The sequence below is a fragment of the Balaenoptera borealis genome (assembly GCF_965194805.1).
Source record: "Balaenoptera borealis genome assembly, chromosome: 21".
Taxonomy (NCBI): domain Eukaryota; kingdom Metazoa; phylum Chordata; class Mammalia; order Artiodactyla; family Balaenopteridae; genus Balaenoptera; species Balaenoptera borealis.
In genome coordinates, this window is record NC_138880.1 from 6637829 (window position 1) to 6651941 (window position 14113).

The window sequence follows — 14113 nt, forward strand, 5'->3', positions numbered from 1 at the left end:
AACTAATAAACAAATTCAGTAAACTTGCAGAAACAAATCAATATACAAAAATGAGTCATGTTTTTATACACAATGAACTATCTGAAAAAGGAAATTAATAAACCAATCCCATTCACAATAGCATCAAGAAGAATAAAATACTTAGGAATAACTTTAACCAGAGAGGTGAAAAGTTCTAAAACACAAATGAAAGAAATTAAAGAAGACACAGATAAATGAAAAGACATCCATATCCACTGATTGGAAGAATTAATACTGTTAAAATGTCCATATTATCCCAAGTGAGCTGCAAATTCAGTGAATCCTTATCAAAACCTCAATGGCATTATCTACAGAAATAGCAAACAACAGTCCTAAAATTCATGTGTAATCACAAAAGACTCAGGACAGCCAAAGAAATCTTGAGCAAGAAGAACAAAGCTGGAGGCATCACATTTTCTGATTTCAAAATATATTACAAAGCTGCAGTAATCAAAACAGTATAGTACTGGTTTAAAAACAGCTATATAGACAAATGGAACAGAATGAAGAGCCCAGAAATAAATCCATGCTGGAGACTGGGGCAGGGTTAGAGGAAGTGAAAATGCCACAGTGCTTTCCTACTATTTTTAAGTTGTCTATAAAAAAAAAATCTTAATAAATATTTTAACCTAATATTCCAGTAGTGTTTTAAAATACAAGTTATAAATTCTCAAGTTGCCTTTTTCTAGTTTCAGCATTCACTTTATTGCTGTGAATCTTTGACTATTTTCTAGAGTTTTGACAAATTTGATGCTGACGATTTTTTTCTCAAATTTTCAGTATTTTTGTGGAGCAGCAGGTAGGTCCTTGGAGCTACCTACTTGGCCATTTTCACTGATATCTACTGCTTTGTAAATTTTATTTGGTTGCCTACTTTGAATTATACCTTGCTGGTTGCTGCATATTTATGTGCATGTGTGTGTGCGTGTGTGTGAGTGTGTGTGTCTGTGTGTTATTTTTCCTATCCTAGGACACAGTCAAGTTACTTGGAAAGAGTTTGATCCTGTCCAGACATTCTTTCAAATACTCTCAGGTGGCAGCAGGAGGCATTTCATACAGAGTGAATTTTTCCATACTAATCAGGAGACAGTACACTTCTAAGTCCCTCTATCCAAAGCCCCATGAATTATGAATGTTTCTATTCTGGCTGGTGTGCCCAGCAATTATTCCCAGTTCTGTGTGATTTCCAGGAATTATTTCATCTGCTCTCTTTGGGTTCTCTTTTTCCCAGCCTTGAGTGATTGACTTAACTTTTCCCAGAGTGTTAAATTGTGCTACTTCATGTCATGGGTACAAACCTTGCAATCATTGAAGTCCATAAACACCTTGCTTTAGGCTACATATGTTACAAAACTCACAAGATGTATATCATGCTGCAGTTGAGTAGTTTATAGGCATTGTAGTATGATAGTATTGTTCATGTCTTCTAAACAATTTCCGATTGTCTAGTGCTTCTCTCAATTGTGAGAATTGTGTCTTTTTTTATATTTAAATTTATTTATTTATTTATTTATTTATTTTTGGCTGCTTTGGGTCTTCATTGCTGCATGCAGGCTTTCTCTAGTTGCGGCGAGCGGGGGCTACTCTTTGTTGTGGTGTGCAGGCTTCCCATTGCAGTGGCTTCTCTTGTTGCAGAGCATGGGCTCTAGGTGTGTGGGCTTCAGTAGTTGTGGCACACGGGCTTCAGTAGTTGTGGCTCGTGGGCTCTAGAGCGTAGGCTCAGTAGTGGTGGCGCACGGGCTTAGTTGCTCTGCGGCATGTGGGATCTTCCCGGACCAGGGCCCAAACCTGTGTCCCCTGCACTGGGAGGCGGATTCTCAACCACTGCGCCACCAGGGAAGCCCCTAATCAATCTTTATATTTACTGATTCTCCCTTATGACATCTCCATTTTGCTACTAAGTTCATCTATTGAGGTTTTATTTATTTTTTTATTATTGTATTTTTCTGTTCTGAAACTTTCATTTGGTTCTTTTTATATTATCTATTTCTTCAATGAGATTTTCTGTTTTTTAATTTCTTTTAACAGTTTTTGTAATAGCTTGTTGGAGCATTTTTATGGTAGTTACTTTAAAATCCTTGTGGCAGAATGCAATGTATGAACCATCTTGGTTTTGCTCTCTGTTGTCTTTTCTGATTACAGTTGAGATATTCCTGGTTCTTGGTATGATGAGTAATTTTGGGCTGTATTCAGGATATTTCTGAGAATTATGTCATGAGATACTGATTTCTCTTTAAATCTTCCATTTCAGAAGACAATTTATTTTCTAAAATACACATTCTGGATCAGTTTTATGGGCCATTGTTCACACCCCAATTCAGTTTATATGGCATTTTCAATGATATTCTTTGTTACCTTGAACATTGTAACGTTCATAGGGAGTCTGGATTCTGCTGCTTTTCTCTGATGAGGGTTGATTTTGTGTTTGCTTGTTTTGTCATGCAGTGCTCTCGGTTAAATTCAGAACAGCAGCTCTTCCTCATGAACAACAGCTCTAGCCTCAGCTGAGATCTTCAGTTGTGTTGAGGTTGTTCCATGTATGAGTGTCTCAAAAATCAGCCAGAAATGTGGGGGTCAGAATTTGGAGGGTCTTCTTTCTGAAGCTTTCTGTTTGTGTATTTGGCAGTCATCATCCTCCTCATATTCACATTTTATATTTTCCAGGCCAGAAATAGTAAAAATTTTTCCCATGAGTTCCCTGTGAACCCACATGCCATGTCTATTACACCTGGCCTGAGTCTAAATGTCACAAAAACTGTCTCCTTCTAGAGTTAGTTTCCTTTGAGCATGGACTCCTGACCAATGCTGCAAGCTTCTGTTAATGCCTGGCAGGCTCCAATTTCTTCATGACCTGAAGTATCTATTAGATTCTATACTATAGATTCCAAGTCTCTATTGAAACTGTCCAATATTCATTTTTCTTCTCTATGTTTTTCCTGTATTTGTGCACACACATGTGCACACACACACCACAGCTCTTCCTGCCCCCCCTCCCATGGCTTTATTGAGGTATAATTGACAAATAAAATACTAATATAATTAAAGTGTACAGTGTGATAATTTGATATAAGTTATTTATGATTCTCAAAATGAATTAATATATCCATCAACTCACATAGTTTACCTATTTTATTTATGAGAGTGCTTATGATCCACTCTCTTAACAAATTTCAAGTATATAATACAGTATTAGTAACTATAGTCGCCATGCTGTACATTAGATCCTCAGGACTTATTCATCCATCTTATAACTGAGAGTTTGTAACCTTTTGCCAACCTCTTCCCATTTCCCCAATTCCCCAGCTCCTAGGGACCACCATTCTCTCTGTTTTTGTGAGGTCAGTGGTTTTCGTCTTTTTTTTTTGTTTTAGATTCCACATGTAAGTGATCCCATACAGTATTTGTCTTTCTCCGTCAGCACCTTTTAATCACCTTCATGAATTTCACCCATCTCACCAGCAGTCCCCACCTCTGCTGACCACCAGTTTGTTCTCTGTATCTGTGCATCTGTTTCCGTTTCGTTTTCTGTTCGTTTGTTTTAGATCCCACATATGAAATCATGCGGTGTTTGTCCTTCTCTGTCTGACTTAGTTCACTTCGCATAGTGCCCTCAAGGTCGTCTATGTTGTCACAAACGTCAGGACTTCCTTCTTTTCTATAACTGACTAATATTCCACTGTATAGCTACCACGTTTTCTTTACCCATTCATTCACTGGTGAACATGCAGGTTCTTTCCAAACCTGGGCTATTGAGAATAATGCTGCCGTGAACATGGGAGTTCAGAAAGGGGTCTCGTTTTCTTTGCGTATATGCCCAGAAGTGGCACTGCTGGCTCATATGATAATTCTGTTTTCAATTTTTTGAGGAAGCTGCATACTATTTTCCACAATGACTGTATCAGCTTACATTTCCACCAACAGTGCACCAGGGCTGCTTTTTCTTCACGTCCTCATTCGTTATCTCTCTTTGATATTATCGATCCTATCTTGTAGAAGGTGATATCTCACTGTGGTTTTGATTTGTATCTCTCTGACATGACAAAAGATGTTGAGCATCTTTTCATATACTTGGTGGCCATTCATATGTATTATTTGGGGGAAAAAAGTGTTCAGCCCCTTTGTCCATGTTTTAATTGAGTTATTTGGGGCTTTTTGGCTATTGAGTTCTATGAGCTCCTTATATATTTTTAAAATCACCTCATCAGGTATACGGTTTGCAAATATTTTCTCCATTTCCAAAGGTTGCTTTTTGATTTTGTCGATTGTTTCCTTTGCTGTGTAGACATATTTTCGTTGGATGTTGTCCCACTTGTTTATTTCTGCTTTTGTTGCCTGTGCTTTTGATGTGAAATCCAATAAAATCATTGCCAAGACCAATATCAAACAGCTTTTGCCATATGTTTTCTTCTAAAACTTTTACAGTTTCAGGTCTTATGTTTAAGTCTTTAATCCATTTCAAGTAAATTTTTGTAAGTGGTATACGACAAGTTTCCAATGTCATTCTTTTGCACATCATAGCTCTTTTTAATCTGAGGATCTTTACTGATGTCATCTTTTTTATTCCTGTTATTAATTTTTGTGTGTAATCTATCTTCTCTTCCTGCACAGTATAATTAAGGGCTTATTTTATTCTGTAGCATGCCTTTATACAGGAGATTTGTTTTCAACTATATAAATATGAAAATATAAGACTGTTTCTCCTTTCTGTGTGTTGGCAGTAAAAGTCCAGCTTCTGGTTCCTATATCTTGCCCTGAAACTTGGTGGTTAGCCAGATATCATCTCTCATGTTCTGATTTGTCTTTAGCCTCCTTTCAAATTCTGACACTGGGATTTTCCCTTTTTTTCAAGAGAGGGTACCTACTAAGTCATTTTTCCATGTTGCTAGATAATATTCTATGTTTTCATTCACACACATGCACATACATACACACAATATTTTTTCTTTTAGGTATTAATTCAGTTTTACTCACTATAAATTTTTATTGATGTAGAAAAATTAGAGAAGTTCTAAGAATTTTTCTTGTAATGATTAAAAAGATGAGAAAAGTATCACAGTTTATTTATCCATGTTAAATCATAAGAAATGCCACTCTGCACTACCACCAATCTTTTTCTGGTAACATCTCACTCCAAATTTCTTTACCATAGTCTTGCCTATATCTCGAACTTCCGTTCTGCCATTCCTTCACTTCACTCATTATACTACAGCCTTTGAACAGGTTCCCATACAAGCTCCCTACCGCTATTAATAAGGCTGGGTCATTTTCCAAATTTTCTATCTCGGCCTAAACATCAATTCCACAAATAGATTTTCCTAAGTATCTTATCTGTATCTTATACCCCTCCTCAGAATTCTCTATTAGAGCACTCCATTCCTTAAGAGCACTTTTCATGATCTCTTTATATTTGGGGAGTTCGTTATTAATTTCCTACTAATTTTCTTTCTCCTCTTTTGTAATATAAGCTCCAAGTGTGGACAAAGTCTTTTCTTTCATGCATGCCACTATATTCTCATCTTTTATCATAGTGCCTGACACATGTATATACTGAATTCATAATTGTTAATTTAATGAATTGATTTAATAAGAAAGTTAAATAAATGTGTTTTATATTGGTTACATCAGAAACACTAAGTGTGCTTAAGGCTATAGAATCTGGGCGTGCCTAATTTTACACCAGTACATATTGGTAGTTTGATTACATTTTACTTTATATCATGCTTCTTAATAAATTAACTAGTATGGATAGTCATATCAATGATTTATCAAAATAAAATGTAAAATATGGTCAACATGAAAAAGTATTAAAATATAAAATTTTATAGGAACAAAACTGTTTTGATGTATTACTTGCTTTTGTTTTCTTCTTATATAATGGTTTTCTCTTCAACCTTCTTTATCTTAGTATCCAGGTGCAATAACGTTGGAGGGATTTTCCGTTATTACAGCTCAACTGCTTGGCCTTAAAATAGGATTAACATATGATGACATCCATAAATGTTCCTGTCCAAGCGCTATGTGCATAATGAATCATGAAGCAGTGTAAGCCTTGTTTTGGCTTTTGAATTAATTTCACACATATATTTGTGAGGTTGTTTACAAGATATGATGAATTTATTTTTTATACTCAATCCCACGTCAAAAATTAGGAAGGAATGTTGTGCCTGAAGAGATATCACACTAATGAATTTATTCACATGATACAAGACTCCAGAAAGCGGTAAACCCCATGATAATGAAATATTCACTCAAGGGAATTAGAGGGAAACTTTAAAGATTTATGAAGACTATGAAATATTGAATTCACATAGATACTGTTGTTGTGTTTGTTCTTGTTGTATCTGTTGCTCAAGGCAAAATCACCCTTAACAATATAACGTAGTACTAGTAGCTTTGGCTATTATTTTGAGGGAAAGAAAAAGAAGAAAAGATTTGAAGAGGAAAATAATTGTCCTTCTTTGCAGTTATTATGCTTGACTACCTACATAGAGGCCACAGAATCAGTACACAGTCAGAACAACAACAACATCAAAAAATTCATCAGGGTGATCAATCTTGAAAACCATTAGTATGTGTACAAGTATGTGTATACCAGCACTAAGAAAATAGATGACCTATTATAAAATGTCTAATTTTTCCAGAAGAGGTTTATAAATTCAGTGCAATCCCAATCAATATTTTAGATTCTTTTTAAGGAACCTGATAAACTCTGTGGGGGGCAATAGGATGGAGATGAAGGATACAGACAACCTTTTGGGGATTATGAGGTGGGATTTATAATCAAAGGAGGGATTTTATTGATGGGAGACATGACATATTACCTATAGATTGATCAAAATGAAGAGAAGAGGAAGAAAAGATGATAATGTTGGATATAATGAAGACTTAAGAGCAAAATCATGGAGGAAGTTAGAGAGGAGAGGATGAATTCAGTTACTGTGATAGAACATTAGGAGAGTAAACAGATAGAGATGTAGGGAATCTGGTTAATGGAGGTGTAAAGATGTAGGGAATCTGGTTTATTCTGATAGGAAGCTTTGATAGAAGATGTGAAACACTTATCTTGGAGACTGGAACTTAGAAATGACTTAGGAAAGTGATAGGATTGTTGGACTTGTTGAAGACATATTTTGTAATTACAAATTTAAGATTCATTCAAACAGCTACCGAAGTGCCTATGTAAAAGAAAGCAGGTAGTTGACATTTTGCCAAGTTAATGCCCATGGAATCAGAAACAGTTAGGGCTGCAGAGGATGCTGCGTTCTCCTGAAATAATTATTTCAATTTTTTTCCTACCCCGCAATTGGAACTTTGGATAAGAAATCAAAGTATTTCAAGGCAGCTGCCTTAGCCCACCTTATTTTATAGCTGTCTTTAGACCCAGAGGTAGTCTTCCCCACAAAAAAGCCAATTATTTAATATTTGTTTCAAATGCCTTGTGTCTATTATATATGTATGTATGTGTGTGTGTGTGTATATATATATATATATATATATGTGTGTATATCTATATATATCTCTCTCACTTGCATTTCTTCCTTCCCATGGCCATCTTTTAAGCAGAGGTTTAAAAAATTAAATTGTTTTGTACCCACCTTAAATAAAAGTTCCAAGTTCTAATTAATACTTTCAATTTTCACTCAGAAAACATATGGTCCAAGTAGAAAATAACGTCTGAGCCCCTGTCTATTTTTAAACTAATTTTGTGTAAAAGGATGTCAGTGCTCAGAGTTTGTAGCTTTTTGCACGAGAGTGGCCTACAGAAGCAGAATGGCACAGATGCCGACTAAAACAATGTAGTTGGGACTTCCCTGGTGGCGCAGTGATTAAGCAGGGGGCACGGTTTGATCCCCGGTCCGGGAAGATCCCACATGCCAGCTAAGCCCATGCGCCACAACTACTGAGCCTGCGCTCTAGAGCCCGCGAGCCACAACTACTGAAGCCCGCGCGCCTAGAGCCCGTGCTCCGGAACAAGAGAAGCCACGGCAATGAGAAGCCCACGCACCGCAACAAAGAGTAGCCCCCGCTCGCCGCAACTGGAGAAAGCCCCTGCGCAGCAACAAAGACCCAACGCAGCCAAAAATAAGTAAATAAATAAATGTTCCTTTAAAAAAAAAAAAGTAGTTGAAAGTAATACAGAAGTTTGCTTAAATACTATTATTCCTTGTGATATTCCTCCCAGTTTCCCCTATTTATCCCATTACAAATGGCTATGCCAGTAAAGGCTAAAGCATTTCACGTTTTTTCTCAGACACTACCAACTCTGAAACCTTGGCAGTTATATATTTCTTTCCTCGAAGGCTCAGGAGACAACCCAGGACTTATGTCATCTCAGATATAGTTGTTCAGGCATGATTATTTCAGACATGATTGTGTAGAGTGGCACTGTGCAATAGAAATGAAATGTGAGCCACATATAGAACTTTAAATTTTAGAGTAGCAACATTAAAAAAATTTTTAAAGCAGATAAAATTAATTAGAGTGATGTATTTTCATAAAATATTTTATTTAACCCAGTCTATCTGAAATATTATCATTTCAACATGCAATCCATATAAAAATTGTTAATTGGATGTGTTATATTCATGTGTGTGTGTGTGTGTGTGTATTAGTGCAGAAAGCCCAGGGTCACACCCATGTTATCAACCTGAGCTACCAGAAGAATGGAGTTGCCAGCAGCTGAGAACAGTGGATGGAGCAGACTTGATGGAGAAGAACAGTAGTTCAATACTGTACTTCGTATATTGAAATGTCTATTGGACATCTGTTAGACATAGCTACTAGACAGCCCACTGGAAATGAGCATGAAAATATAAAACTTCAAAAGACTTATATTTTAGTGTAAAGTTTAGGTCATGTGAAAATATATTAAAAGATACAAATAAAAAATCTTATTTTTACATGATGCGAAACTACTACGTAGAATAATAAATATTGAAATTAGAAGGATAATATGGGAGGGGACACAATTTCAGATAATGTCAAGATAGACCTCTCTAGAAGGTGACATTTGAGCAAATATTTAATGGAAATAAGGGAAGGAAGCTTTCAATGTGTAAGAGAAGAGCATATTAGGTAGAGAGAAAGATAGGTAGATAGATAGTTAGGTGATAGATAGACAGATTTAACCATTATACCTTATTGCTTTCCTGTAAAGATACATTTTCAATGCTTTTTTTTTAATGTTAAAGGTAAGAAATGATAAATTAAAAATCAATCATGTTTGACTTTGTCTCTGCCAAGGTACAAGTTTTTCATTTGAGCCATCTTGCAGTTCATATCATAATACATGGAGCATTGTTTAGACGTGGTTTTATTAGCTAGGTTTATTTAACCTGAGGACTATTATTTCCTTTTAGGGTTTCCAGTGGTATAAAGATTTTTAGCAACTGCAGCATGCGTGACTATAGATATTTTGTTTCAACATTTGAGGGTCAGTGTCTTCAGAACTTTTCAAAACTGAAACCATTATATCAAAATCAGTCGGTGTGTGGTAATGGGATTTTGGAACCTCAGGAAGAATGTGACTGTGACAGTGAACAGGTGAGTAATTAAGACTGAAAACTGAGCACAATTTCTTATGTTTCCAATAAGTGGTCATGGCATATGTGGAATGATATATGCAACTAAGTCTTCAGTAGAATTAAGATGTGAAAATGAGGATAAATTAAGATGTATGAGTCATTTCCCCACATCTCTTCAGCTGAGAAGGCAAATGAGTCATGAAACCTTGGTTTGAAGACACTGTTCGCAATTATGCCAGCAGAGAGATTTTGAATATATGGACTAAATGAATTCCCGTTTAGCCTAAATCATATGACCTCAGTCTCTGTTTTCTCTACAAACTTCTGAATTTGGTCCAACTTTTTTCTGTTTCTTATGGTTGCAAGGATGTCTAAACATTATAATGGATGTTTCTTAATTATTCTCAAACATTCCTGCATTTCTCAGTTTCAGGATGATCAAAATTTGTTCTGTTTACTCATTCTAAATATAAATATGTAATCTACTATAGTTCCATCAACCAAATGGTCAATGCACACTATTCTCAACTGATAGGACCAGATATTTAGTATGTTATAGTATCATTATTTTGTAATATTTAATAATTCCCCCTATTAAATAAAAAAAAGTTTCTTCATGATTACTCCCCCAGCAGTTATATGAATTTCTTATCCACCTACAAAAATAGCTAACCACTACTTGTTTACATAACTTTAAATCCCTACACATTCTCTTAATCATCTACCATTTCTTAAAGTTTATACGTATATGTATGTGTGTGTGTGTCTCTGTATATATGTATACATGTTTTCCAACTATCTCAGATTTTCCAATGTCATCTTAGTTTTTTTGATAAATACATAGTACTGTGCTCATCTTGCATTCACCTACCCTTAAATATGTGGCAATTACTTGCCAAATATTCTAGTTATTTTTAATGAAGGATAAAATGAAGCAACATAATCTAGGGCTAAATCTACATATTGTGAGTTTCCACAACTGCAGGCTGTAGGCAGATTAACACTTACAGCAGATGCTGTTAATGCCCTACCAGTATTTCCTTGGCATTGACTGTTCCTGTAGAGTGTTTTTGCTTCAAGCGTCTGATACTTTCTGTTGCAGTGCTTCCTCTGGCCTCAGTAGAGTAGAATACTCAGCCAGTTATCAAGGAGGACTTAATGTACTCAGGACTAGCAATCGGCCCTCAGATAATTATGATGGTGAATAAATGTCCCAGATTCCTTGCCCCTTACGAGGAAATTTTCTGAGGCGTGCTTTACATCGAAGTTCTACAAACCGTAGCCAGTGGGCCAAATTCAGCTGCCACTTATTTTTGTAAATGTTACTTTATTGGAATGTAGCCACACCCATATATTTGCATATTGTTTATGACTGTTTTTGTGCTACAACAGCAGAGTTGAATAGTTGCAACAGAGACCATATGGCATAGCATTTCAGCAAAACTGAAACTATTTGCTATTTCATCCTTTACAGAAAATGTTTGCTGTCCCCTATTCTGTATCATTTCCCAGAGGTACTTGTGGGATTTAGCTTTATCTTACAGGAGCAGCAAACAGTTCACAAACCCACTCGTATTGGCTTGCTTCCCTTCCCTAACATCCTATACCAGCGCTTTGGTGGTTGGCAGAATGGACCTTCAAATACGTCCTCACTCGAATCCCTGGAATTTGTGGATATGCATATTACATGGCAGAAGGTAATGTGCAGAACTAATTAAGGGTATGGACGTTAAAGAGGGGACATTATCCTGGATTATATGGGTGGGTCCTGGCTAATCACATGAACCCTTAGAAACAGAGAATGTTCTCCAGGTGAAGTCAGAGAGATGTGGCAGAAGGGGGCTCAAGTAGCGTTGGAGAGTGACAGGGACTCAAGCCGCTACTTCTGGATGAAGACACATGGAAGCACAAGAAGAAATGCTGATAGTTTCTTGGAGAAAAGACAAGCCATTGGCTGACAGCCACCAAAGAAACAGGAAGCTTTTTCCCCACATCTTGGTTTTACCCTTGTGAGACTGTAAGCAGAGAACCTGACCTAGTTTACCTGTCTGAAGTTCTGAGCTACAGAAAGTGTGAGAAAATTAACTTGTGTTATTTTAAGTCGCTATGTTTGTGGTCATTTGTCACAGCATCAGTAGGGGACTAATACGCCTTTCAAATAAATTACTCATATGCATCATTGTTTCAGAGTCTGTCTCTGGAGAAACTCAAACCACATTAGCTGGACCGGAAATTGTCCTAGGAAGCAGACCCTCAAGATAGGATTCTGAAAGTGGATTTCATGCTGGCCAGATAGTAATATATACTCATGTACTCATTTCTGGGCTTGGCACATTTGAATAGATGCACTTGAGAAACTTAACACCTCCAAATCCCTCAGAAGCCCCTGGGCTGTGAAGTTACTGCTCTCCCCCTGGGGGGCAGAGCAGCATCATGTTGCCTGTGGACCAGAGAGACTTAGATGAGATGGATGTCTCACAAGATGATGCCTGTTCTTCTCAAGATCTGTCCCTGCCTTCCCTTGTTGGTACTAGACCACTAACTAGTCTCAAGTCTAAATGCAGCCCAAGTGAAGACATACCCTCTGCTATTGGAATAAAGAAGTTTATTTTTTTTTAATTGTAGAATTTGCTATTATGTGTGGACAAGAACATGGAGAACATGCCAGGGATGGATGTTAAGGATGTTGACCCCAAGATATTAAAATATAAGCCTGGATGCTGTCCAGTGAATCAGGGGGATGCTGTCTAGTGAATCAGGGTTTAATACCTTGGCAAGGTAACCTGGGGCCAGCCTTGATTTGCCACTGGATGGAACCTTGAAGATGGGAAACAATCTGACCTACAATAAATGAGGTTGATATGCCAGAACAACCTTAACGGAGTAATACAGAAAGGGTCAAAAGTTCAGAGTTGTGGCCATATTTTAATAGAACATAAGGATACTACAAAATCTAGCACCTAATTATCTGGATGGCCCAGAGTACACTCCTTTCACTAAAGCAATGAGGAAATGCACTTCTGAGGAGATTCTGATGTTGCAGAAAATCTCAGTGGTAGCTTTCTTCTATAGACTAGGGTTGATGGTTGGAAGTACCATCATGGAGTTGGGCACCCAGTGGCACTAGGGATGCTTGAATTCCAAAATAGCAGAGGCCAAGTGGCTGTGATTAAGAGAGATCTGGGTAGGGACTTCCCTGGTGGTGCAGCGGTTAAGAATCCGCCTGCCAATGCAGGGGACATGGGTTCGATCCCTGGTCCCGGAAGATCCCACATGGCACAGAGCAACTATGCCCGTGCACCACAACTCTTGAGCCTGTGCTCTAGAGCCCGCGAGCTACAACTACTGAGACTGTGTGCAACAACTACTGAAGCCTGCGCACCTAGAGCCTGTGCTCCACAACAAGAGAAGCAACTGCAATGAGAAGCCCACACACTGCAATGAAGAATAGCCCCCGCTCACCACAGCTAAAGCCCGCGTGCAGCAACGAAGACCCAACGCAGCCAAAAATAAGTAAATAAATAAATAAATTTATATTTAAAAAAAGAGAGAGAAAGAGATCTGGTTAGTCAATGATGATATCCCTTGATGTATGTAACTGAAAATTAAGAAGAGATGAGCAAATGACTGGTGCCAATTACTACTAATGGAAATTCACAATCCCTTGTTAAATTTCTGGACCAAGCCAGTCTCAGAGCCAGAGCTCATTGTTCAAGTTGAGGGTGAGATCCTACAATACCCAAGTAAGGATATAAAGTAGCAATTTCCTCAGTTATTCCCCTCCAAAGTGACCTCCAGCCATTTGCGGTAGCTGTTCACTGGGGGATGGGAAATACCCAGATCACTGTAGGATGACTGAATAGAGAATCTTTACTTAACAGACTCACATAAGAGGACCCAAACTGCTATCATGAGTAGCGTAGGCCTATAGAGAATCCAGGTGATACCCGGCATCTTTGAAAAATCCATCTTAACAGTAGATCCAATAGGTTCATTATCCTAACCTGTGGTCATGTTGCTTGTTCTTTAGTGACCCACTGAGGTGACATACTTAGAAGCTGACAGATCCTCACATTGGTTCCCCAATATGTGGAGTATAAGCTACAAGAATATTCCTATTCATTTATACAAGAATAGGAAAGGACAAGTATAAATGCCTGAAACTACCAGGATAGAAATCAGGAAGGAGAATATAACCTGGATGAAGAAATCAGTAGGGAAAGTAGACAGTAATTTGAACTACGTGAAAATGAAATGTAATGAAAACCAAGATCATTAGAGAATGATTGGTTAGTTGTGCTAACAGTGCTGACATCAGGAGACCTGTAACACCTTCATGGTCAGTACAGATTCTGTATCCAAACATCCTACAACCAAATGCAAGTTCTTGTTATAAATAAATTTAATTAATTAAATGGATAAGCCTCTACTAACACTAGTAAAGAAAAAAATCAAGACTAACATTAATTAAGAAAATGTATAACAATTGGAAGTGAAGAAATTTAACTATCATTCCTAATAATATGATTGGGTACAATGAAAACCCAAAATAATCTAGAAATAAATTA

At 37.2% G+C, this 14113-nt stretch overlaps 1 protein-coding gene across 3 annotated transcripts in view; it reads left to right on the plus strand.

Annotated features, from left to right (window-relative positions):
- The window catches only part of LOC309619623 (disintegrin and metalloproteinase domain-containing protein 18-like), a 103785-nt gene that overhangs the window by 42626 nt on the left and 47046 nt on the right, over window positions 1-14113 (plus strand). For all 3 annotated transcript variants that reach the window (XM_082374996.1, XM_082374994.1, XM_082374995.1), the window contains 2 exons: window positions 5927-6063; window positions 9381-9564. In XM_082374996.1, coding sequence (XP_082231122.1) covers window positions 5927-6063; window positions 9381-9564 — 321 coding nt within the window. The remainder of the gene's footprint in view (window positions 1-5926; window positions 6064-9380; window positions 9565-14113) is intronic.